At 47.9% G+C, this 24,731-nt stretch overlaps 1 protein-coding gene across 1 annotated transcript; it reads left to right on the top strand.

Moving 5' to 3' along the window:
• The first annotated feature begins 2,540 nt into the window (after positions 1 to 2,540).
• On the top strand, positions 2,541 to 23,078 carry LOC135972154 (zinc finger protein 3-like). Its single transcript, XM_065570155.1, has 4 exons — positions 2,541 to 2,661; positions 2,998 to 3,124; positions 10,977 to 11,090; positions 21,544 to 23,078. Exons 3-4 carry the CDS (start codon positions 11,087 to 11,089, stop codon positions 22,146 to 22,148), a joined length of 609 nt encoding a protein of 202 aa, XP_065426227.1. The 5' UTR covers positions 2,541 to 2,661; positions 2,998 to 3,124; positions 10,977 to 11,086; the 3' UTR covers positions 22,149 to 23,078.
• Positions 23,079 to 24,731: the final 1,653 nt, after the last annotated feature.

Here is a 24,731-nt window from a genome sequence, read left to right as displayed (position 1 = left end):
GGCCCTGTCAAGGCTGGATCCCCACTTTGAACTTTAGGGTACAAATGTAGGGGCCTGCATGAAAACTTCTAAGCTTAACTACCAGCTTAGCTCTGGTTCCGCTGCCACCATTTCCCAATTAGATTCCCTTTCTGGGAAGCCCTGAGAAACCTTTCACCAATTCCCTGGTGAACACAGATCCAATCCCCTTGGATCTAAAACAAGGAGAAATTAACCTTTCCCCCTCCTTCCTTTCACCAACTCCTGGTGAATACAGATCCAACCCCCTTGGATCTAAAACAAGGAGAAATTAACCATTCCCCTCCTTCCTCTCACCAACTCCTGGTGAATCAAGATCCAAACCCCTTGGATCTAAAACAAGGAGAAATTAACCATCCCCCCTCCTTCCTCCCACCAACTCCTGGTGAATCAAGATCCAAACCCCTTGGATCTTAAAAACAAGGAAAAATCAATCAGGTTCTTAAAAAGAAGGCTTTTAATTAAAGAAAAAAGTAAAAATCATCTCTGTAAAATCAGTATGGAAATTAACCTTACAGGGTAATCAAACTTAAAGAGCTCAGAGGACTCCCCTCTAGTCTCAGGTTCAAAGTACAGCAAACAAAGATAAACACTCTAGTAAAAGGTACATTTACAAGTTGAGAAAAACAAAGGAAAACTAACACGCCTTGCCTGGCTATTTACTTACAAGTTTGAAATAGGAGAGACTTGTTTAGAAAGATGTGGAGAACCTGGATTGATGTCTGGTCCCTCTCAGTCCCGAGAACGAATACTCTCCCAAACAAAGAACACAAACAAAAGCCTTCCCCCCCCAAGATTTGAAAGTATCTTGTCCCCTTATTGGTCCTTTGGGTCAGATGTCAGCCAGGTTACCTGAGCTTCTTAACCCTTTACAGGGAAAAGGATTTTGGAGTCTCTGGCCAGGAGGGATTTTATAGTACTGTACACAGGACAGCTGTTACCCTTCCCTTTATAGTTATGACAGGCCCCCTCAAGGATTGAACTCACAATCCTGGGTTTAGCAGACCAATGCTCAAACCACTGAGCTATCCCTCCCCCCACTGCCATCTGAAACCCCAATACCACTGACGTAGGAATGATCTTAGGCCTGTATGAGACAAGGACAGACAGCGGCAGGCTTGCAGTTGGTTAACCAGAATGGGAGGATGGGACAGAAAGTTATGGAAGTGAACAGCGACCTGGGTTTGAAGTGCCCCAGACGTATTGTTGTTCTGGCTAGAAATACTAGAAGTGTTTTGAGATATTGAGCAGTTTGTTGAAATGAGGAGAATTGGTGACCCAGGGGAGGAGTTCCTGTGGGTTATGTGCTTTGTTAGAGTTTGCTATAAAAGATTAGGTGAAAGTAAACACCTTGGAGCAGTCCGAGGGAGCTTTTCTTAGGGTAAGGAGCTTGCATCTAAACTCCCCATCAGCTGGATGGAACAAGGGCCTCTGGAAACCCGGCTGGTGATCACTCGAAACCATCTCAGACTGTGGTTAATTATATCTGGGTTGTCCTAAACCTACTGTGTGTGTGTGTGTGTGTGTGTGTGTGTGCGCTTAATATCTAATAAATAGTAGTTTTAGATAAGAACACGCTTGCTTGTATCCATCATTTATCAGACGGAAGCCCCGTGTTCCCATTGATTTATTCCTGACGCTGCCTGCAGAGAAACAGCTGGGTCTGTGCTGGGGAGAGACCTTCATTAAAACTCCTTCTGAGCCCAGCCAAGGTGGGGAAGTTCTCCAGCTAGGACTAGCCCCAGACGCTGCTGACAGGATCTCCTGATCAGAGCGTCCAGGTGGTTGAGAGAGAGCTCAGGGAAAGCACTGGGGCCGGGCAGGAAATTGACTGCACGGTGAGCGCTTCCTCCTCCCCCATCTCTGCTCCTCGTGTCTCTGGGAGCCACAGAGCTGCTGCCCTCGTAACGATTCAGGCCAAAAGGGATGTTTCTGTCAGCGAGGCTGACCGGCTTCACCCGGGCCCTTAAATGTCTCCCACTGACCTTGTATTGAGTTGTGGATAAAGCTTACCTTCCTGACTGGCGGAGCGGGTCCTGTGAGGGGAAGAGAAAACCCCCAAGAATGGGGTGGTGGCCCAGTCTCCCATCTCGAGGGCGGAGGAGATAGGGGAGAGAGAGAGCGACTGAAGAGGGCGTCAGGAGAAAGAAGTGGTGGGAGATTCCCGAATCTCTAACCCACCCAGACACGCCCACTGTAGACGGGGTGAGGAGCAGAGAGAGGAAAAAACGCTTCCTGGCTCTGTCTAGTTCTGGCCCTGCTGGCGGGACAGCGTCGGGGGCTCCTTTGCGGCTGCTCTTTCTCTAGTGTTCGATGCAGACGCCGTTCCTGGGAGGGTTTAAAAAGTCTCTGTGGGTTTGGCGCTTTTGGGAGGGGGCTGGGCCTGCTGAGTTACAAAGAGACGGAGCGTTTTCCCAGCGTGGCAGGGTTGACGATGTCCATCTGAGGGGAAAGGGCTTGGGGGAATCAGGGTGTGAAATTAACTATCGCCTCAATTGTCCCTCTCACCTGGACAGGCTGTCACTCCAGATTGTCCCATCGTTCACGGGGACTGAGAATGGAAAAGGCTGCAGAGGAGATGATTCAGGTAGCGACTTCCCAGTGGCTCCGACTGGAGGGAGAGGGGCAGTAGATGCACAAGAGGTGGGCGCTGTTGAGGGATTTGGTCTTCAGGCGGGAAGGGGCAGGAAATACCCAGGGCGGAGAAAGGGAAGGGGACAGGGTGTGACTAATCTACTGGGACTTGTTCAGCCTGGAACTAGATTCTATGAACAGACCCATGAGGTTGAGGTGAAAATTCAACAATTTTTGAAACTGGAAACAACCCGCCCCGGACTGGGCTGGGTCAACTTCCCAGTGTGGGGGTGGGACTCTGACTGGGAGCCTCCCAGCGCTTTCATTTGATTGGCTCCTTTCCCGTGAATAGTGGGGCTGTGAGTGGGGCAGCAGGTGCTGAGTGTGGGACTCTTGGTCTTTCAGGGGCTGGTGACCTTCCAGGAGGTGGCTGTGTATTTCACCAGGGAAGAGTGGGCTCCGCTGCACCCCGCTCAGAGAGCTCTCTACAGAGCTGTCATTCAGGAGAACTATGAGAATGTGACCTCGCTGGGTAAGGATTCCCATCCCCTCAGTTACTAGAAGCTGTGGGGTCTCTCCAGCACCCATATCAGTCTCTGCTGGAAGTTCTTTCCCTGGTTCCTTAGATTAAAGGAGACTTTGTCACATCGTCCCCACAACTCATGTGTGATCCTGTTTCCTTCCCACAGCCCTCCTCTCATTCCTGAGGGGTCAGCCCCTACGCTCTCCGTGAAGTCGCCGTGACAGGCACTCTTCCCCAGAGCCCCTTCCTGGGTGATTTCTACCTGCCAGATAGGAATAAAACGGTCAGGTTCAGCATGGAGAGAGGTGACTAGCGGGGTCCCCCAAGGAGCTGCACTGGGACCATATTAGTAAATAATCTGGAAAAGGGGGTAAACAGAGAGGTGGCCAAGTTTGCGTAGGATCCAGAATGACTCAAAGCAGACTGCGAAGAGCTACAAAGGGATCTCATAAAACTGGGTGACCGGACAACAAACTGGCCAATGAAATTCAATGCGGATAAATGCAAAGTGATGCACGTTGGAAAACATCCCAACTATGCACACAAAGTAACGAGGTCTCAATTAACTGTTACCACCAATCACTGGATGCGCCACTCAGCTTGCGACTTCTGCTGGCCGCTCTGGGTTCCAGCCCAGGGACCCTGCAACAAACATCCAAATTCTGTTCAGGCCACAACGTTGCTCTTTAATCCCTGGGCTGCTTCCTATCCCAGCATTCCCCCTTGTCTGGCCTTTGCTGGTCTCTGTACGCTGCTCTCCCAGGGAGCAACCGTGGGCCGTTCGTCTCTCTAGCCCCCAAACACAGCTCCCGTCTCCCAGGGAGTGACTGCAAACTACCTCCCTGAAGCCCCCTTCCTATGATCAGCTCCCTGCCTGTTCCCACACAGGCGAGCATCCCCTAAGTAGGATTTTCCTTTCAGCCTTCAGCCTAATAGGTTAATTGGTCCATCTGGCCTCCATTAACCCCGTTAGCATGAGGGAGAACTTGGAGTCATTGTGGATAGTTCTCTGAAAACATCCACTCAACGTGAAGCAGCAGTAAAAAGCAAACAGAATGCTGGGAATCATTAAGAAAGGGATAGCTAATGAGACAGAAAATATCATGTTGCTTCTATATAAATCCATGATAGGCCCACACCTTGATTACTGAGCGTAGATGTGGTCACCTCATCTCAAAAAAGATATACTGGCATTAGAAAAGGATCAGAGAAGAGCAACTAAAATGATTAGGAGTATGGAATGGCTTCTCTATGAGGCAAGATTAATAGGACTGGGACTTTTCAGCTTGGAAAAGAGATGACTACGGTGAGGATATGATAGAGGTCTATAAAATCATGACTGGTGTGGAGAAAGTAAACAAGGAAGTGTTGTTTACTCCTTCTCATAACACAAGAACTAGGAGTCACCCAATGAAATGAATAGGCAGCAGGTTTAAAACAAACCAAAAGAAATATTTCTTCACACAACTCAGAGTCAACCTGTGGAACTCCCTGCCAGGGGCTGTTGTGAAGGCCAAAAGTATAACTGGATTCAAAGAAGAATTAGATAAACTCATAGAGCATACGTTTATCAGTGGCTATTAGCCAAGATGGTCAGGGACACAGCCCCCTGCTCTGGGTGTCCCTAAACCTCCAATTTCCCGAAGCTGGGATTGGACAGCAGGGGATGGATCACTAGGAATTCCCTGTTCTGTTCATTCCCTCTGAAGCACCTGGCTCTGGCCACTGTCGGCAGACAGGATACTGGGCTAGACAGACCATGGGTCTGACCCCATATGACCGTTCATAAAATCAGAGAATATCAGGGTTGGAAGGGACCTCAGGAGGTATCTAGTCCAACCCCCTGCTCAAAGCAGGACCAATCCCCAACTAAATCATCTCAGCCAGGGCTTTGTCAAGCCTGACCTTAAACACCTCTAAGGAAGGAGATTCCACCACTTCCCTAGGGAACCCATTCCAGTGTTTCACCACCCTCCTGGTGAAAAAGTTTTTCCTACTATCCAACCTAAACCTCCCTCACTGCAACTTGAGACCATTAATTTTTGTTCTGTCATCTGCTACCACTGAGAACAGTCTAAATCCATCCTCTTTGGAACCCCCTTTCAGGTAGTTGAAAGCAGCTATCAAATCCCCCCTCACTCTTCTCTTCTGCAGACTAAACAATCCCAGTTCCCTCAGCCTCTCCTCATAAGTCATGTGCTCCAGCCCCCGAATCATTTTCATTGCCCTCCATTTTTCCACATCCTTCTTGTAGTGTGGGGCCCAAAACTGGACACAGTACTCCAGATGAGGCCTCACCAATGTTGAATAGAGGGGAATGATCACGTCCCTCGATCTGCTGGCAATGCCCCTACGTATACATCCCAAAATGCCGTTAGCCTTCTTGGCAACAAGGGCACACTATTGATTCATATCCAGCTTCTCATTCACTGTAACCCCTAGGTCCTTTTCTGCAGAACTGCTTCCTAGCCATTCGGTCCCTAGTCTGTAACAGAGGGCAGGACAAGAGGTGATGGGGTCAAACTACAGCACAGGAGATTTAGATTAAATCTCAGGAAAGACTTCCTAAGTGTGAGAACAGCAGGACAATGGAACAGACGCCTGGGGAGGTCCTGGAAGCTCCTTTACTGGAGGTTTTCAGAAGGGGACTGGAGAACATCTGTCTCGGCTGGCTTAGACACAACACATCCTGCGTCTTGGCAGGGAGTTAGCCTAGATGACCCTTGCGGTCCATTCTAACCCTCGGGTTCTATGACTCTGATCCTCTGTTTGACCAGATGTTGCTAATCCTTCCAAAAGCGGTGTTTGCTTTTCCTCAGCTGGCACGAATATCTTCAGCGCAGCCACCTTCAGATATCACCACACTCCCCCAAGAGCAAAGCTCTTCGACCGGTTAGATTTCTGTGCCATCCACCTGCATCTTTGCACCTGTTGTCTGGATTCCATCCTTGGTTTTCCCGGCATTTACGTTCAATCTAATTTTTGATTGCCCTGGGTTAAGGGTGATCATTTTGTTCCATGTCAAACTTAGTAAAGCAAAGTCCTCAGCAAAGTCAAAGTTGTGTAACTGGTCTGTGCCAACCCATTGGACACAGTCCATAATGCCTTTTGTTGCCTGCTTCATCAGCCACTCTATTGTGAATGGAAAGAGGATTGGTGATTATATATACCCTCATCTGACCCCACTCACAATATGGTGTCATTCACCAAAGCCTGCATCCAATCCTAATGCTCATCTGCTGTAGAACCTCAGAGTTACGAACTGACCAGTCACCACACACCTCGTTTGGAACCAGAAGTACACAATCGGGCAGCAGCAGAGACCAAAGAAGAAAAGCAAACACAATACAGTGCTGTATTAAACATAAACTACTAAAAAAAGAAAAGGAAAGCAGCACTTTTTTTTCTGCACCGTACAGTTTCAAAGCTGTATTAGGTCAATGTTCAATTGTAAACTTTTGAAAGAACAATTATAATGTTTTGTTCAGAGTTATGAACATTTCAGAGTTACAGACAACCTCCCTTCCCGAGATGTTGGTAACCCGGAGGTTCTGCCGTACATCCATCATATAAACTCCTCCTTACATAGACCAGATTGTCTGTATTCTTCAAGGTCTCTCTGTGGACACCGTCAAACGCTTCCTTAAAGTTGACTAAGCTGCCGTCGCTTTTCTGATGAACAGTTGAGGCATGAACAGCTGTTCCAAAATGATCTGGCTGGCTGGATGCCAGCCTGTTCTGCTCATAATGTTTCTTTCCCGGCCTCCTTAATTCAGTTCAGCAAAACGGTAGCCAGTACTTTCCCCAGGCTTAATAACAGCATAACGCCGCTCCAGTTTGCGCACTAAGATCCCCCTTTTGGGCACTGTCACAATGACGCCACGTGGCATTCGTTCCTTCACCTTTATTTGGTTCGTTTGGTTAGCTGTTCAATTAGAATTTTAACTCCAGCTTCTTGAATTCTCTCCACCCCTGGAGCGTTCTCCTGTTTGAGCCCTTTCATTTCTTTGGGTGTTACTGGTGCCTCATCTGTTTCTAACTTAGCATTGGCCTTTCTCTGAAACCTGGGCACGATCTCTGGCTCTGGGCGGTTGAATATGGAATGGGAATGCACTTTTCATCGTCTGACTTGTGCATTTCAAATATCTGTCGAGGAGAGTCGCTGATGGGCACCGCCTGTGGTGGTCTGTTTTTTCCCGAGAGGTCTTCCACTGTTTCATAGAGCTGCTTGATATCTCTCCTCTGTGCCGCTGCTTCTGCCTCCACAGCCTTCACCTGCACCCAGGCATTCCTATCTTGTATGCCTCCCGGCTTTATCCCTTTTCTCTCGTGTGCACTCTGAGGTCTGTCTCTTGCACCGTTCGTTTTTGCCCCCTTGTCAATCAATGCCCACATTCCGCCGCCTTCTGGCCTCTTCAGTGGCCCACTACTTCCTCTGCTGTCTTGTCTACTGTCTTTTTCCCATTCAAACATCTGTCTCACAGACTTTTGATCAGCCTGTTCCTGTAAAACACTGGCACAGTTGCTGGAAGCAGTCTGGAATCTCCCCCGTCTTTCTTGGACCCTGAACTCCTCTATTGCTACAACTCGCCTTTTGTCTCTCCCCGGGAGCTTTTTGAGTGTCAGTTGTAACGGAGCCACTAAAAGAGAGTGATCTGAGACCCCATCTGCTCCTCTGCTGACTCAGGCACCCCTCTGAGCGAATGCCCATATACCCACGTGTTCTCTGCGATTGCCAGTCGCATTGTGGGCCGATCTTCGTATGAGCATTTGAATCCTCTTGTGCTGAAAAAGACTGGCTCTGGTCTTCAGGCTGTTTGTGCCAGGGAGATTCAAGAGCCATTCACAACTCCTTCCCAGCAGGCAGAGTATATCCTTTTTGCCGTCATCTGCTGCGTTTCCTGGGGCAGATATTTGGATGACTGGTCACTTCACAGGTCTTGTTTGCAGGCTGGCGATTGTCATTCTGTCACGCGCTGGCTTCCAAAGTCCCCCAGGTAAAGAAAAGAAAGTGGGCACCTGACCCAAAGAGCCAATGGGAAGGTAGAACTTTTTAAAATGGGGAAAGAAACTTTCCCTTTGCCCTGGGCTGCAGGGACACAGAGCAGCAATGCTGTGTAAGGTTTGAACCAGGTATGAAAAATTATCTTCCATACCTAGAAGGAATCATTTGGGTAGGGAATGTTTAGATAAATGCAATCAGGTTTATTTCTTTATTTTGGCATGTGGATCTCCTCTGTGCTAACCCCTGATGCTTTTGTTTGCTTGTAACCTTTAAGCTGAACCCCCAAGAAAGCTAGTTTGGGTGCTTAATTTTTTGGAATTGCTCTTTTAAGATCTAGGGAAAAGCCTAAAATCTTCTTCCTTTTTGTTTTTAATAAAATTTACCCTTTTTAAGAACAGGATTTGGGTTTTGGTGTCCTAAGAGGTTTGTGCATGTCGTTTAATTAGCTGGGGGCAATAGCTGATTTCCTTTGTTTTCTTTCTCAGCTCTCTCGGAGGGGGTGTGAAGGGGTTGGAGGGTACCCCACAGGGAGAAATTCCCAAGTGTTCCTTCCTGGGGCCAAGGGTTTTTTTTGCATTTGGGTGGTGGCAGCATTTACCAAGCCAAGGTCAGAGAGAAGCTGTAACCTTGGGGGTTTAATACCAGCCTGGCCAGTATGAATTTTTAGAATCCTGGCGGGTTCCCACTTTCTGCGCTCGAAGCACCAGAGCGGGGAATCAGCCGTGACAGTTGTGATGTTCTCCAGTATCATTCCTACACGTCTGTCATGGGTTCGTCCTCCTGAATATAAGGTCGCTGCACCCTCAGACAACATCTCCCCGCTCCCTCCCCATCGCATCCCACGGACACCAAGTATTTTCTCATTTCTCACGGAATCGGTGTCAGCTTTCCTGGAGTTCACAAAGTACGTGCAGTAAAGTTCTCCCTGACCTGGTCGCAGAATTCTCCTCTTTTTCTCCAGGCTTGCGACCGGCACTGTGGCTAATGCTGAGAGAATTACACAACCTGCATCCGCAATATGCCCAAAGGCTCACAGCCCCTCACCGCAGCACACGCCACTCACACCAATCCACACAGCACAACACAACACAACCCGCACACCCACAATAACTCCAAACACGCATAGCCCCTCGCCCCAGCGAGCACTGCTCATTCACCTCCTTCCCAAACCAACATGAATTTCCCCGCACAACCCCTCCTACGCACAAACCAACCCCACACAGCACAACCAGCATGCACCCCAAACACCGCTCTGAAGCCTAAAATGCCTGTTGAATCAGGCTGAAGTGACGGCAACAGTCAACAGCGGCAAGGAGAGCTCGTCTTGTTGAGATGATCTCCAGGTTCTGTCATCACTGGGATTTGCCATCTGTCGCTGTCCAATTTTTCAGTTCTCAGCCCTTTTCAGCGTCTTTCTGCACCTGACTTTCTAACTTCCACCCACGGAACAGCCCAGGTTTTCAGCTGCTCATTACAAATCCCTCCCCTGATACAGCCGGGGATTACGTTTGCCTTTCTCCCAGCTGCTTCACATTGGTGTTTTATAATCCATCCTCTGAATGACTAATACACCTGGGTCTTTCTCCTCTGTCCTCCCCAGCAGACGAGTCTCCAGTTTATAGAGCCTGAATTATCGGGACTGATTCCACACACTTGGGGATCTTCATAATCCCGTCCACCAGGGCCGTCCTTAGGCAGACGCAGCATACGCAGCTGTGTAGGGCACGATGACATTTGGGGCACCAAATTGCCCCAGATTTCATGGTGCCCTAGGCAGCTGCATGCTTCATACGCGGCAGCCACAGCGACCAGCCTATCCCCTGGCCGGCCCCCCCACGGGCTGTGTCCACTGCAAGGGGCAGGGCTGTCCTTAGGAGGGTGTGGGGCCCTGGACAACTCCCTCCGCCCCACCTCTTACCCTTCCCCCCTGGTGAGTGCGGGGAGGTTGGGAAAAAGGACACCCCCCACACTCACCAGCGGTGGGAAACGGAGAGACGCAGCCCCAACCCGCTCCACTTCCCTTGCCCCAGCCCCAGCTGTGTCGCTCGGGTTGGAGAAAGGTTGGGAGCTGGTGGAGTAGAGCGGGCTGGGGCTGGGCTGCTCCGCTTCCCAATGCTGCAGGGGCTGGGGGGGGGATCCCTTCCTCCAAGCCCCCTCCCCCGAGCGACACAGCTGGGGCCGGGGCGAGGGAAGCAGAGTGGGCGGCTCCCAGCCCCCCGCTAATCCCCCGGGCCACTCTGGGACTGCGGGGCCCCCAAAAGTGCCCCCCCACCGCTCCTACCTCCCAGACCCTGGAGGGGGGGAGGCCTGGGGCCCCACACAGCCCCCACATTGGAGGGCTGCATAGGGCACCCAAATGGCTAGGGATGGCCCTGCCTTCCACTGCATCTAACTCACTACCTTCCCTAATTCCTCAAAATGTGCTGTCTTGGGCTCTCATCCCCTTAGCTGCTGCATTCGGCGAAAGCCCCTGTTCCCTCCAGTTCCTGTCTGAGCTAATCCCCACCAGCCCGTCCTCCCTGGTCCCAGCTTCCTGGTGATGTGTCCCGGGGCCCCTCTGTGTCAGTATAAAGCCGGGCCAGGGTGACTCCCCACTCTGGCTGGGACATAGAGATGCTGTCTCTGAGTTTTGGGAGCCCGCTTTCATGAGGCGTGTCTGGCTGTGTGTGTTCTCAGCGGAGCGGGGATCCTTACATCTCACGTTAGCAGCTTGTCCTGTGGCTTGGATTACCTGGGGAGCTGGTCCCCGAACGTTACTGTTTAGAAATGACCCGGGGTTAAAACACTAGAAGGTTCCTGGTGGCACATGCCCCGTGAATTCACCCGAGCTCACTTGTTTTCTTTTCCTGCGAACAGGGTTGCCGATTTTCAAAGCAGATGTGATCTCCCAGCTGGGAAAAGGTGAAGAGCCGTGGATCCCGGAGCTCCAGGGCTCCAAGGAAAGACAGAGTCTGCGAGGCGTCTGCATGGGTGAATTCATTAAACCCACTCTCTGAGCTCAGGATTGTCCCCTGCAGGTGTCGTGGCTGCAGGGCAGATGTTGCTCATGGCTTCCTACCCATCCTGTCCGACACCTGGCAGCTGCCTCCCTGGCCTCCCTTCCCCCTGAGCGTTGGAGGGGGTGTGAGGGCGGAATCGATCCCTGCTTCTCTCCCTTGGGAGCACTGGCACTAGAAAAGGTTCAGAGAAGGGCAACTAAAATGATTAGTTTGGAACGGGTCCCATATGAGGAGAGATTAAAGAGGCTAGGACTCTTCTGCTTGGAAAAGAGGAGACTAAGGGGGGATATGATAGAGGTCTATAAAATCATGAGTGATGTGGGGAAAGTAGATAAGGAAAAGTTATTTACTTATTCCCATAATACAATAACTAGGGACCACCAAATTAAATGAATGGGCAGCAGGTTTAAAACAAATAAAAGGAAGTTCTTCTTCACTCAGCGCAGAGTCAACCTGTGGAACTCCTTGCCTGAGGAGGTTGTGAACGCTAGGACTATAACAGGGTTTAAAAGAGAACTAGATAAATTCATGGAGGTTAAGTCCGTTAATGGCTATTAGCCAGGATGGGTAAGGAATGGTGTCCCTAGCCTCTGTTTGTCAGAGGGTGGAGATGGATGGCAGGAGAGAGATCACTTGATCATTGCCTGTTAGGTTCACTCCCTCTGGGGCACCTGGCATTGGCCACTGTCGGCAGACAGGATACTGGGCTAGATGGACCTTTGATCTGACCCAGTACGGCCGTTCTTATGTTCTTATGAGGAGTGTCAGGTGTCGGAGAAAAACTGAGTTCTCACTATTTGTTTAGGTACAGCAAGTCAGATGTTTTATTAACTCTCACATGTGCAGAGGGAGAGCTGAACAGGTCTCTCCCCGGTAACTAATTACAGCAAGCATTTATACCTTTCATTACAGAAATAATGAGAGACAGCAGCATTTTTGTTTATACATAGGCCATCTTGATATCTCATTTCCTCAGTTGTTTTGACTCTTGCCAACATACAATTATTTTCTATTCCTTATCTACACAAGGTCTTCTACACTTTATCTATGCTGAGGTCATCATAACTTCTTACACAGTTCTTTCTCACCCGCCTCACACAATCCTCGCTTCTACAAATCTCGCGTTATCAGGGTTACAGTTAGCCTGACTCTTGCTAACAAACGTCATGCATTACAGTTCCCTTCTGTCAGTTCTTTTCTCTGCTTCCACAACCCCCCCTTTTGTACTTCTAGTACAACAAACATTCTCAAATCTCTATTTGCATCAAGTCCTGGACTTCTGATTCTAAATCAGATGCTTCAACCTTAGGGGTTTTGATTGGATGCAATGACAATGCATGATTAGCATGAACATGAAAGGTATTACTATTATTACGTCCTTTACAACAACAATAACATAATCCTAAACTAAGTAATAACAATACAAGCAATAACATTCCCATAGCAATACTATAATGGGGTTGTTGTACAGCCTTTGTCATAAAGCACAATACATCATATTTAGTACGTAAGGTAGATACTCTATAAGCAGTGTGAAAGGCATACTTTTCTACTTGATATACATTTTGAAGCATGTGAATTTGCCCTTGTACCTCAGAGATTTTCTGGATCTCAGGTAACAATGAAAGCAAATTTTGAAATCTATCAGATAATAAACTAGTCCAATTAAAGGGTATCTGGAACCTAAGGGCTACTTGAAAAACTCTATCTGCAGGCCAGTAAATGATATGATTGCCTGCAGTGGTAGTGAGATTAAAATGTATGTCTTGTGATATGGTGTCATTAACATACACACAGCTATCATTAGCTTGGAAGAGTAAGTGTCCTGTCAGGATAGTTCCTTGTCCCCTACCCTCCCAGCAAACGTAGTCATAGACAGTGACAACTTCTCCTGGCTTCAGTTTACGTGTACACTGAAGCTGTGGGGGTTCTAATGGCCAGAATGTCCATAGGTTACCTAACCCCATCCAAATGTCAGGTGTAATCCTAGGAGCGCTAACTAAAAATCGATTGGGCATACCAGGTGGTCTAATTTCCCAGATGTCTCGATGAATTACCCAATCCCATATGCATCCTCCCCATGGACCCGGCAGGATACGGTATGTGGGAGCCCACACCCCCTGTACCGGTCCATATGCTTGGAAGGAGCACTGAGAACGTCCACACTTCCACCCAGAAAGTTTCCAAGTATGTCTCCATGGCCACAGGTCAGATGGCACTCCTGACGTGTCTGTAAGGGCAGTGGGCCAAGCCTGGTGCTCTAGATCATTCCGAATGGCCATTAGCTGGTCATTCAAAAAATCCTGAATCTCTGAGCATGCTAGATCCCACTGCAATGCCTTCCCAGCCTCAGTGATATTCAATACCATCTCTGTCAGCAACTTCTGGGTCATAGAACTAAGGGCGGAGATAACATGTAACTCACCAACTCCAGCCTGTACCTGGGTTAGTTGTGCTCCAGAAACAAGGCCTATGGCCTTCTCTAGTTGGCCCAATTTCTCATCATGTTCCTGGTTCTTAAAAATATTCCAAACTGCTGCTGCACTATTGGCCCCATCCCACAGGGATCCGGTCAAGTCTCTTCTCTTTCTAGAAGAAATAACCCAAGCCCTCTGTTGTGCTAATCTAATGGCAGCCCCTTGTGAACAGTTCGGGTATGTAGAGGTAATCTGGAAACTGGATAAGGGCAATGAAAATTTAACAGTTCCCAGTGTGGTGTTAATCACAGTCCATCGATATCCTACTACATCTCTCTTTGGTGTAGTGCTATACCACATCTGTTGGTCAAATACCTTTATGTATTTCCGGGAGGCATTAACATTAATGGTATAAGATGGAGTGTATTGCAGTAAGGTACAAGTCACATTATCAGTCACTGGAATAATTTCTATGCAGGTAAAATTTCCAGTGGCAGAACAAACTCTTTGAGTGCTTGTCTGATTGTTCACTAATTGGGTGATCAAATAAGAATAAGGGCCTCTTTCATTTAACACAGTACAAATTCCAGGAACAATCATCATATCTACTTCACTATAGAACCCATCAATTGCAGTTATTAATTCTTGGGGTTCACTAGTAGTGATTTCATGTATTTTTATCTCTACAGATCCATTTGTTTTCCATTCAATTGTTTGCTCATATACATTATCTTGAACTTTAAAGAATAATTTCTCTGAGCAAAATTTCAGTAAATCACTGAGATGTGAAAGTCTTGGCCAATGAGTTTCATTGGAATGTGTAGTACTGTTTGTATCTGGATAAGTTACAGTGGTGGTGGCAAGGGTCAAGGGACTAGTGGTAGGTGTAGTCTTTGTGGTGGCAAGGCGTTTTTGATATTCATCATCTGAAAGCCAATTAGGGAGGGCAGTGCATCCTGAAGGTACCTGTCCATAAGCACAAAGCCCTGATCCTGGAAAGAATCCACCCCACCACTGGACCCCACATTCCCAGGAACGTTCCCCACAGTTCCCTCCTTGCCAATAAACAATGCTTCGTTTCTTCCACCAGGGCCAGTTCTTAATGTCTTTTGTAGTTAGAAAGTTCTGGACTTTGGTGGTTTCAGCAGAGCGAGTGTTTCTTCTTTTCTTCTTCAAAAGCAGTTGTGATTCACCATAATACAGGGGAGAGGTTACTAGCACTTCACCCTGTACTGGTGTGGTTCCTGTAAAAGAATTCAAAGGCACAGTAGATCTGTCAGTGGACAAGGGAGAGGTTACTAGCACTTCACCTTGTCCTCTTCCCTGCTGTCCAGGAGGCACAGCAGAGCTAGCAGGAGAAACAGGCTGATCAGCAGCTGGAGAATCCTCTCCAGGCGGAGGGGTCTTTTTGCAGTGCGAAGCATGGGTCCAGGTGGGCAGTCCTTGGCACTTCACAGCAGTGTTGGTAGTTAGCAGGACTTGGAAAGGGCCTTTCCAGCGTGGAGCCAGGGCAGTCTTTCGCTGATGGACCTTTATGTAGACCCAGTCTCCTGGTTCCAGCGAATGGCAGGGCTGCACAGGATCCTTGGGTAGTGCTTCTTTCACCTGTGTATAGAAAGACTTAACACATTTCATTAGTGCCTGACAATACTTAAGCATTGTGTCATCCATTAAATGAATGTCCATCTGAGCTAGGGTCAGTGGGGGCGCAGTTCGTAGTCTCATCGGGCGCCCTGTCAGAATCTCATGAGGGCTGAGTCCAGTCTTTCGATTGGGAGTGGCCCTCATACTCATTAATGCCAGAGGAAGGGCATCTGGCCACTTCAAGTTTGTTTCAGCACAAATCTTGGCCAGTTTATTTTTCAGAATTCCATTCTGGCGTTCCACTGTCCCAGCAGACTGCGGATGGTGGGGACAGTGAAGGTTGTGTTGAGTCTGCAAAGCTGCACATAACTCCTTTACAATCTGTCCAGTAAAATGAGTTCCACGGTCACTGTTGATACTCACAGGGATGCCAAATCGTGGTACAAAATCTTTAAGCAGAAGTTTCACAACAGTCCTGGCATCTGCTTTTCTGCAGGGAAAAGCTTCAACCCAATTTGAAAATACATCCACCAAAACCAATACATATTCATAGCCACAACATTTAGACAGTTGAATAAAATCAATCTGAATATTTACAAAAGGTCCCCAAGGGGGAGGGTGAGCTGCCTGCCTAACTTTAACAGCTTTACCAATGTTATGCTGCTGACAAATCACACATTGTTGACAGTAGTGATGTGCAATGACTGGGAACCCAAATGCACACCAATCTCGGTTAACTGCAGCAACCATCCCCCCTTTGCTCACGTGAGCCATTCCGTGGTATACACGAGCAAGATAGGGCATTAGCATCTTCGGTGCAACCAGGCGACCAGCTGGGGCACGCCAAAGATGATCAGGGTGTAGAATACAGCCATTAGCACTCCATAAACGTTTCTCAGCTGCTGGTGCAGCTTCCTGGATCTTGGCCAGATCCTCAAGGGAGGCTAGTGGAGGCTGTTCAATCAAAGCACAAGTATATTCAGCCTGAGGTGCAGAAAGGGCCGCTGCTTTGGCTGCAGAGTCTGCCAAAGCATTTCCACGGGTAACTTCATCATGAGGGGTCTGGTGAGCTGTACATTTCACGACAGCTATAGCTTTGGGCAATAAAAGAGCATCTAAAAGAGCAGAGACATACAGACTGTTCTTAATAGGAGAACCAGTGGATGTAAGAAAACCTCTATACTTCCAGAGCAACCCATAATCATGTACCACTCCAAAAGCATAACGAGAGTCTGTATAGATTGTAACTGCTTGATCCTGTGCTAGAATGCAGGCCCGAGTTAAAGCCACAAGTTCGGCCACTTGAGCAGAAAACACAGAAGGAAGAAAAGCACTTTCAATAACAGCATGTGCAGAACATACAGCATAACCAGCAACCAATTTGCCCTTAGAATCTCGCAAGCACGAACCATCTACAAAGTAAATAAGATCAGGATTTTGCAAAGGCACATCTAGTAAATCATCTCTTGGACGAGAGAGAACCGATGTCACAGATACACAGTCATGTGGGTCTCCGTCTTCGGGCCCTGGCAACAAGGAGGCAGGATTTAGAACAGGGCAACGAGCCAAAGTAATATGAGATGAAGACAACAAGACAAGCTCATATTTTGTAAGACGAGAAGTGGATAGATGCTGTGTCTTAGATTTTAACAAGAGAGCAGCCACAGCATGAGGGACAGCAACAATCAAAGGAGATCCTAAGACAATAGATTCAGATACCTGTACAGCAAGAGCGGCTGCAGCTACAGCACGCAGGCAAGGGGGAAATCCAGCTGCCACAGCGTCTAGGGCAGTACTGTAATAAGCAATGGGACGGTGTTTGTCTCCGTGCTTTTGCGTTAATACAGCCAAAGCAAACCCATTACGCTCATGACAGAAAAGAGTGAATGGTTTAGCATAATCAGGAAGTCCCAGGGCTGGTGCACTGGACAGACTTTGCTTGATAGCAACAAAAGCTTGTTCAGCCTCTGGAGACCAAGGAAGAGGCTCAGGGGTACCTGACTTAGTCAGATCCTGTAAGGGTTTAATCATTGTTGCATAGCCTAAAATCCATTGTCTACAGTACCCAGTCATGCCAAGAAAAGTACGCATTTGAGAAATAGTTCCAGGCCTAGGCATATTTAGAATAGCTGAAATCCGAGAATCTGATAAATGACGAGTACCAGGAGAAATATCATGACCAAGGTAATGAACCTTGGGCTGACACAGCTGTAGTTTTTCCCGGGATGCCTTATGACCCTTAGCAGCTAAAGCAGTCAAAAGAATCAAAGTATCAGTTTTACAAGATTCAAAAGAGAGGGATGCCAACAAGAGATCATCCACATACTGTATAAGCACTGATTTACCTGGGAAAACCACATCATCCAGATCCTTCTTCAGGATCTGGGAAAACAAGGATGGAGACTCAGTATACCCTTGGGGTAACCGAGTCCAGGTGTACTGGCGTCCTTTATAGGTAAAGGCAAACAGATACTGACTCTCAGGGTGAATGGGGATAGAAAAGAAAGCTGAACATAAGTCCACAACAGTAAAGTAGGTAGCTGAAGGTGGAATACAAGAAAGGATTGTAGCTGGGTTTGGAACCACAGGAAAGGAAGGTAAAACAACAGCATTAATCGCGCGGAGATCTTGAACAAACTGATAAGTGTTCTTTCCTGGCTTCTTTACAGGAAAGATAGGAGTATTACAAGAACTGGTGGTAGCAACAATAATACCCTGCTGTAATAAAGACTCCATTACTGGGGCTATACCTTCCTCTGCCTCAGGACACAGAGGATACTGGGGAACTCTTGGCAAAGCTTTAGAAGGATCAACAAAAATCTTAACTAGTTCAGCGGTCCGAATCTGTCCCACTTCATTAGCATGCTGAGACCAGAGATGAGGAGGAACTTGTGATAACAAATGCACAAGGTCAGGGCTACAAGTTGTTGGTAATTTAGCTGGCTCCTCTACGTGGAGTGTAGCCAACACTAGATTGGTATTCTCATCAGGAACCTGTAGGAATACGCCATCTGGTGTGCAATAGATAGTACAACCTAATTTACACAAAAGATCCCTTCCCAGCAGATTCACAGGAGAGGAGGGGCTGAGCAAGAATGCATGCTTGTCAGCAAGGGGCCCTAGTGAGACAGCAAGGGGTTTTGTGACAGGATGCGAAACAGGTTGATTTGAAATGCCCACAGCATTTACAGACAAAGTTGACAAAGGAACAGAGGGAAACTCCTCGGATCTTAGAGCAGATCTAGTAGCTCCAGTATCCACAAGACAAGTAACAGTTTGTCCCTCAATGTCACAGTTTACAAAAGGACCTTCTTGATCAATGGGAATTAAAGGATTCATGATGTAGTTACGTTCCCTCAGGCTGTCCTAGTATGAGGTAGTTGGTGGGGTAAAGGTAGATGCTTCAGGATTTGGGAAAGGAGGTGGAGGGTTCTGAGACAATCGGGCTGGGCATGCATCTTTCCAGTGTCCCTCTTGGCCACAAATGTGGCATGCAGTGTACCTAGGTTGGGCAGGATACAAGGGACCCTTCCCTCTTCCTCGCCCACGACCTCGTCCTCGTCCTCGTCCTCCTCTTATTCCCCCACGGCTCTGGTTTTGATAAGTTTCTAACTGCAGGGTCAACAGTTTTGTTTCAGTAGTCTCTTTTTTCTGCTCTATGCAAGCTGCACAATGATTGGCGACTGTCACCAATTCAGAAAGGGGTTTAGTTTGCCAGCCAATACAGATAGTTCTTAACTGCTGCTGAATCTTTGGTAAGAGTCCCTGAACGAAAGCAGCCCCTACGGCTTCTCTGGCATTTTCAGCTGGCTGAGCAATTCCCGAATGCTGTTCAAAAACCTTAGTCAGCCTATCTAGATAATCAGCAGCGGACTCTCCTTTATTCTGTTTACAATAAGTAATCTTTGTCCAATCTGTCTTCTTAGGGCAGACTTCGGTAACAGCATTTACGAGACGGTCCCTAGCCTCTCTCAAATTACGATCAATTCCAGGGTCAGCAGCTGGCCAGGCTGCCTGCCTGGTAAGCCGTTGTCGAACTTCGGCTGGCATAATCATTCGCAAGAGTTGATTAATGTCTGCCCAAGATGGATTATAACACTGAACCACCGTCTGGAGTTCGTCTTTAAACTTTTCTGGTTCCTCCCTGATATTAGGAAATTCCTTCACCAAGTTTCTCAAATCTCCTGGTGACCACGGGGCATGCACTGTAACCAACTGTCCTGCATTTCCAGGCAGGTCTCTTAAAGGAACCTGGAGTGCATGTGCCACACTTCTAGTAAAATAACGGGTACTTTCCTCAGAAGGATTAGAATCAGGGGAGCTACTGGGAGGCTCAGAATCACCTCTTTGTGGTGAAGAGGAGACTTCTCTCCCAGGGGAAGAGAGAACAATGTGTGCAGCTGATACATGCGGTGGTGAAACTGGCACTGCCGGGTGAGATTCGTTAGCAGACCCAGACTGTGCAGGGGGAGGAGGCAGCTCGGGCTGCTGCTGAATGTTACTGAAGAAATCTAAAATATCCTCAGCAGTTTCCTCCTCACTGTTAGATCTAACTAATTGGGGATAAAGGGGAGTAGAAGGAATTGCTTGAACGGGATTAGGATACACAGGAGCAGAAGGAATCGCTCTAGGGGGTAGACAGCTGGATGCCTTGCATTTAAGCTGTAAATGTTGCACTTGAGCTTTTAACTTTTCCTGGGAGTCCTTTAGACTCCGCACTCGAGACTCGTGGAGTCTCTTTGTTGCTTCCTCCCACCAACAGACAAATTGCTCCCACTGTGTATCAGAGGCTTTTGGTGAAGCCAGAGTTTCTTTAAGGTATTTAAGTTTGTCTAAATCAAAGGTACCTTCTAGTGGACATTGTTTAGATGGATTTGCACGCGTGTAAAGATTCCAACTATCTAAATACCTGCAGGTTTTCGGGCCATAATGTACGTACATGAAATAAGCTGGGGTACCCTTAGGGGGTGAAAGGGAAGACTTAGACTGTCCCCCACCCATTTTTCCAATCACATACTCAAAAGGGGAAGGATGCCCTGTCCGCGCTAGCGGTTCATAAACTAAGGACTCTCCCTACAGGGTATTCACACAGGAGTGACTAACGAGGATAGCCATGACCCCCTACACCTCCCTTCAGCAAAGAGCGTTGGCTAATCTCAGAGAGAAAGCGCCGCTTACTCTGTTGCATCCAGTGAGATGGTCAGACTGTCAGTGGCTCACACGGAGAGGAAAAGGGGAGGGAAGATGGGTGCACACACTCCTAGACCCAGGTAGCCTCCTCGCCGGACGATGCCAGGCCGAGTCAACCTACATGGGTCGGATCTCCTAAAAGATCCTCTAGTTACCGGGCTTGCGTTAGAGTAGTTCTGGTTACGAGCCAAAAGACTTCGCAGAGTACTCTGGGCGTCTTCCGGTAACACTCAATTCACACTGTGTACACACACACACACACACACCAAGGCCTTCTACCAGGTACCACTCCTGAGTACCTCCAGGTACTATTCCCAAGTACCTCGATGCATCACTTGAGGCAGTAAAAACCCCTCTTGAGGCGGTAACAACCCCTCAACACAGGTGCAAACCCTATGCACCTAGCATATGCTTACAGGGGGCGGCAAACAATTCCCCTATTACGCCGCTCAGCATCTGACCTTGCTGCACAGTCAATAAGTTCGGATGGCGTGAGCCCAACAGGGGCAGACGGCCCCACGGACAGTCCTCCTCCGACACCCCAATAGAGATTTCAAAAGGTCTCTTACCTCTATTGTGGCGCCATGGGGTTCGAAGGGGAACGATCCGTAGCAGCTGCCGTTGCCTCAGTGGGCGTTGCCATCCCGGACGAGCCCCCAAATTGTCGGAGAAAAACTGAGTTCTCACTATTTGTTTAGGTACAGCAAGTCAGATGCTTTATTAACTCTCACATGTGCAGAGGGAGAGCTGAACAGGTCTCTCCCCGGTAACTAATTACAGCAAGCATTTATACCTTTCATTACAGAAATAATGAGGGACAGCAGCATTTTTGTTTATACATAGGCCATCTTGATATCTCATTTCCTCAGTTGTTTTGACTCTTGCCAACATACAATTATTTTCTATTCCTTATCTACACAAGGTCTTCTACACTTTATCTATGCTGAGGTCATCATAACTTCTTACACAGTTCTTTCTCACCCGCCTCACACAATCCTCGCTTCTACAAATCTCGCGTTAACAGGGTTACAGTTAGCCTGACTCTTGCTAACAAACGTCATGCATTACAGTTCCCTTCTGTCAGTTCTTTTCTCTGCTTCCACACAGGGATTAGGCTCCTAATTCTTTCCAGCTCCACAGCACTTCCTTTGGTGTGTTGCCCCCGAGTCTTTCCCCTTTCGGCGGGGCCCGGGGGATGACTGGTCGCTGGACTCTTTCTCTCTGTCCCAGCAGGTGCTGGGGTACTGGGTGAGAACGCGGCGCAGAGCCCGCAGCAGGAAGAGGCTGAGCACGTGGGAGCACATGGAGGATTATCACGGAGATCCAAAGGGAGCGCGTCCAGGCATCGTGAGCAGGGAAAAGCTCGTGAGGGGTGGCACAGGCCAGAGCCGCAACAGGGAAACCAGCCGGGGCAGAAAGTGGGTAAATCCACTGATTGTCAGAGAACTCATAGGAACCTCAAAGCAATCACAGCCCAGCAGCAAATCCCCACGGCAAAGAGAAAAAACCCATGCACCGAGTGTGGGAAAAACTTCACTTACCGCTCAGACCTTCTTATACACGAGAGAATCCACATGGGGGAGAGACCCTATGAGTGCCCTGAGTGCGGGAAACGCTTCAATCGCAGCTCAACCCTTATCAGACACCAGAGACTCCACACAGGGCAGAGACCTTACAAATGCCCCGAGTGCGGGAAACGCTTTCCTCAGTGCTCAGCCCTTGTTACCCAACAGAGGATCCACACCGGGGAGACCCCCTATCAGTGCTCGGCGTGCGAGAAACGCTTCACTCGGAGCTCAAACCTCATAGCCCACCAGAGGATCCACACCGGGGAGTGAGCTTACAAATGCCATGACTGTGGGAAAAGCTTCACCATCAGTTCAAACCTGATCCGGCATCAGAGAATCCACACGGGAGAGACCCCCTACGGATGCGCCGAGTGCAGGAAAAGCTTCATGGTGAGCTCACACCTTATTCGACACCAGGGCACCCACACTGGCGAGAACCCTTATAAATGCGCCGACCGTGGGAGAAGCTTCAAACAGAACTCCAACCTTACGGCACATCAGAGAATTCACACGGGAGACAGACCCTATAAGTGCACTGAGTGCCGGAAACGCTTCACACAGAGCTCGGCCCTTATTAAACACCAGAGGATCCACAATGGAGACTAACGGGACAAAGATTTTGCTTCCCGCAGAGTGGCCTTGAAAGGGTGTTTGCACCATTTGCTCACCGTGGTCTCTCAGGGGAGTCGCTTGCTTTTACAGCTTGGCCTTTGGTAAATCCCATGATCCTTTCTATCAAGTCTTTTGTCCTATTAGTCATGGGAGTGTGTCCCTCTCTTACCCGGAATGTCTCCCGGTGGGGGAGACAGAGCTGACCTCAGCTAGACACACTGAAAACAGATCTATCTCGGGGTGAGTCCGAGAGATTCGCTCTTTCCCCATCGCCGTCTGGCCCCCGCCCACCCCCTCACTCCAGCAGCATTAGCTTCTGCCTGACCTATCCAGAGTTTGTCCTCCTTACATACACAAAGTCATTTTATTTTAAAAATGACTAACAAACATATAGTTTAGAGAAATAAGAGCGGGGAGGTGAGCTCCACCAATTGTTTATCTCACTGCAATTCAGGGTGCTGGCTCCCAATGTTTAGTCACCGGAGTTCTTTTATGTACCTTAGAGGAGACCAGGATTAAGACCAAGCAAAATCACCACAATTATTAACCATGGCTATTTTATTATTAAAAAAGGAAACATCAAAAAAAGCAACACAAATGACAGCATACAGATGATAAACTGATTATTTCTGTTACAATCTCTTTTGTATGCCTCTCCGTGGAGAGTTTTTAACCCTATTAGAGTCGGCTCACCTTCACAGGGGTACTTTTCTCCAGGTACGTTGAGACCAAGGTATATTGTTTCTCAAAATTATGGAGATTCCATTCTCTGGTATATCCTTAGATAACTACAGATGTTTCTAAATGGGCAAAATAATTTGCTTTAAGGGCAGGAGTATCCTGTTGGTTATTAACGAATAACCAGCCCGTTTATAATTGGGCAAAGTGATGAATCTTAACTAGATCCTATGAAAATTAAGAAAATATTCAGATCTGTTCATTAGAAGAAGCCATTTAAGGACCTATATTCAAACAGGCCAATTACGAATATCAAGAATTTTAAATTCAATTAAGTCCTGCTATTTCTCTGTTTAACAATGTTTAGCCCTTTTCACATCTCCAGTAAGTCATGGTCTGACCACTTGAGAAACTGTTCGTATTTTAAGTGACAACATCACTTTTAAATTCCAATAAAATCACAACACGCGTTCAAATCTAAACCCCTGGAGTTGTCCCAGCTCTGGTCTACTCAACAAACGTATGTCAGTGTAAGTGCATGGCTCAGGGGTGTGGAAAATCCACACCCCTGAGCGACCTAGTGATACCGACCTCGTGTAGACAGTGCTTTTCAGGGAAGTGGCGTACCTACGCCCGTGGGAGATGTTCTCCTCTTGATATAGCTAGTGTCTTCACTAAGCGGCACAGCAAAGCAACTGCAAGTGCAGTTAACATTCTCTCACCAGTCCACGTTGAAGTTTTGGGGGGGTTTTCCTTGGCTTGGTTTCCTCTTGAGTCTCCACTGTTTTGCTTAGCGGTCTAGGGCAGCTTGCTTGCAGAGCTGGATGGGGTGTGCTTGCTATCCAAGCAGGATTCTTTTACACCCTTCTTCCGATTTTCATGAAATGATGGGAAACCCCACTCCCCACCCCACTTCCTTCAGGCGTGTTGAGATTCAAAGTTGGTTGTATTCACTCTTTCGTTGACTTTACACCTTGGCTTAGCTCAGAGGATCCCAAACCTATTTTCCTGCGCCATCCCCCTCATCCCTCCGTGGGAATCACATAACAGCCCCACAACTGCTGCCCAGCCTAGGCAGAAAGTGACTCATTGAGTGGAGCGGGCAGCTCACCCTGAGGTGGCACTAAGACCCAGTTGGTTCCAGTCCACACAGGAGCTACAGTGAGATCAGGAAAGACGCTTATTCCATCTTAAGCATTTGATAAACAGCAAAACCGTTAATTGGAAACGTGAAGTAGAAGGGACCAGTATCTTCTGTAAAACATTTCCCACCGTACACATTCTCCAAGTTTAAAGAATGACGATTTCAGTGGGTTTACGAAATAAATTCATTTCAATAAGGATAGTTCTCAAGTTCCGTGCGCAGGGTTAAGCTGAGGTTTTTCCTTTGCAAAGAGGAAGGCTAAAAGATGCACTTGATGACGTTGTTTATCGTTCTTATAACATCCTGTTGCAACTGGGTCGCTTCCTGAAAACATGAATGTTTTATCTGTATGATCTTCTCGACCCAAGCTGCTTTGAGTTACCATTTGTTCGCGGTAACAATTCAACATCTATTAAAAA

The sequence above is a fragment of the Chrysemys picta genome, chromosome 16 (genome assembly GCF_011386835.1).
Source record: "Chrysemys picta bellii isolate R12L10 chromosome 16, ASM1138683v2, whole genome shotgun sequence".
NCBI classification, from domain to species: domain Eukaryota; kingdom Metazoa; phylum Chordata; order Testudines; family Emydidae; genus Chrysemys; species Chrysemys picta.
The sequence above is the reverse complement of the archived record's forward strand: the minus strand, read 5'-3'. Positions and strand labels throughout refer to the sequence as shown.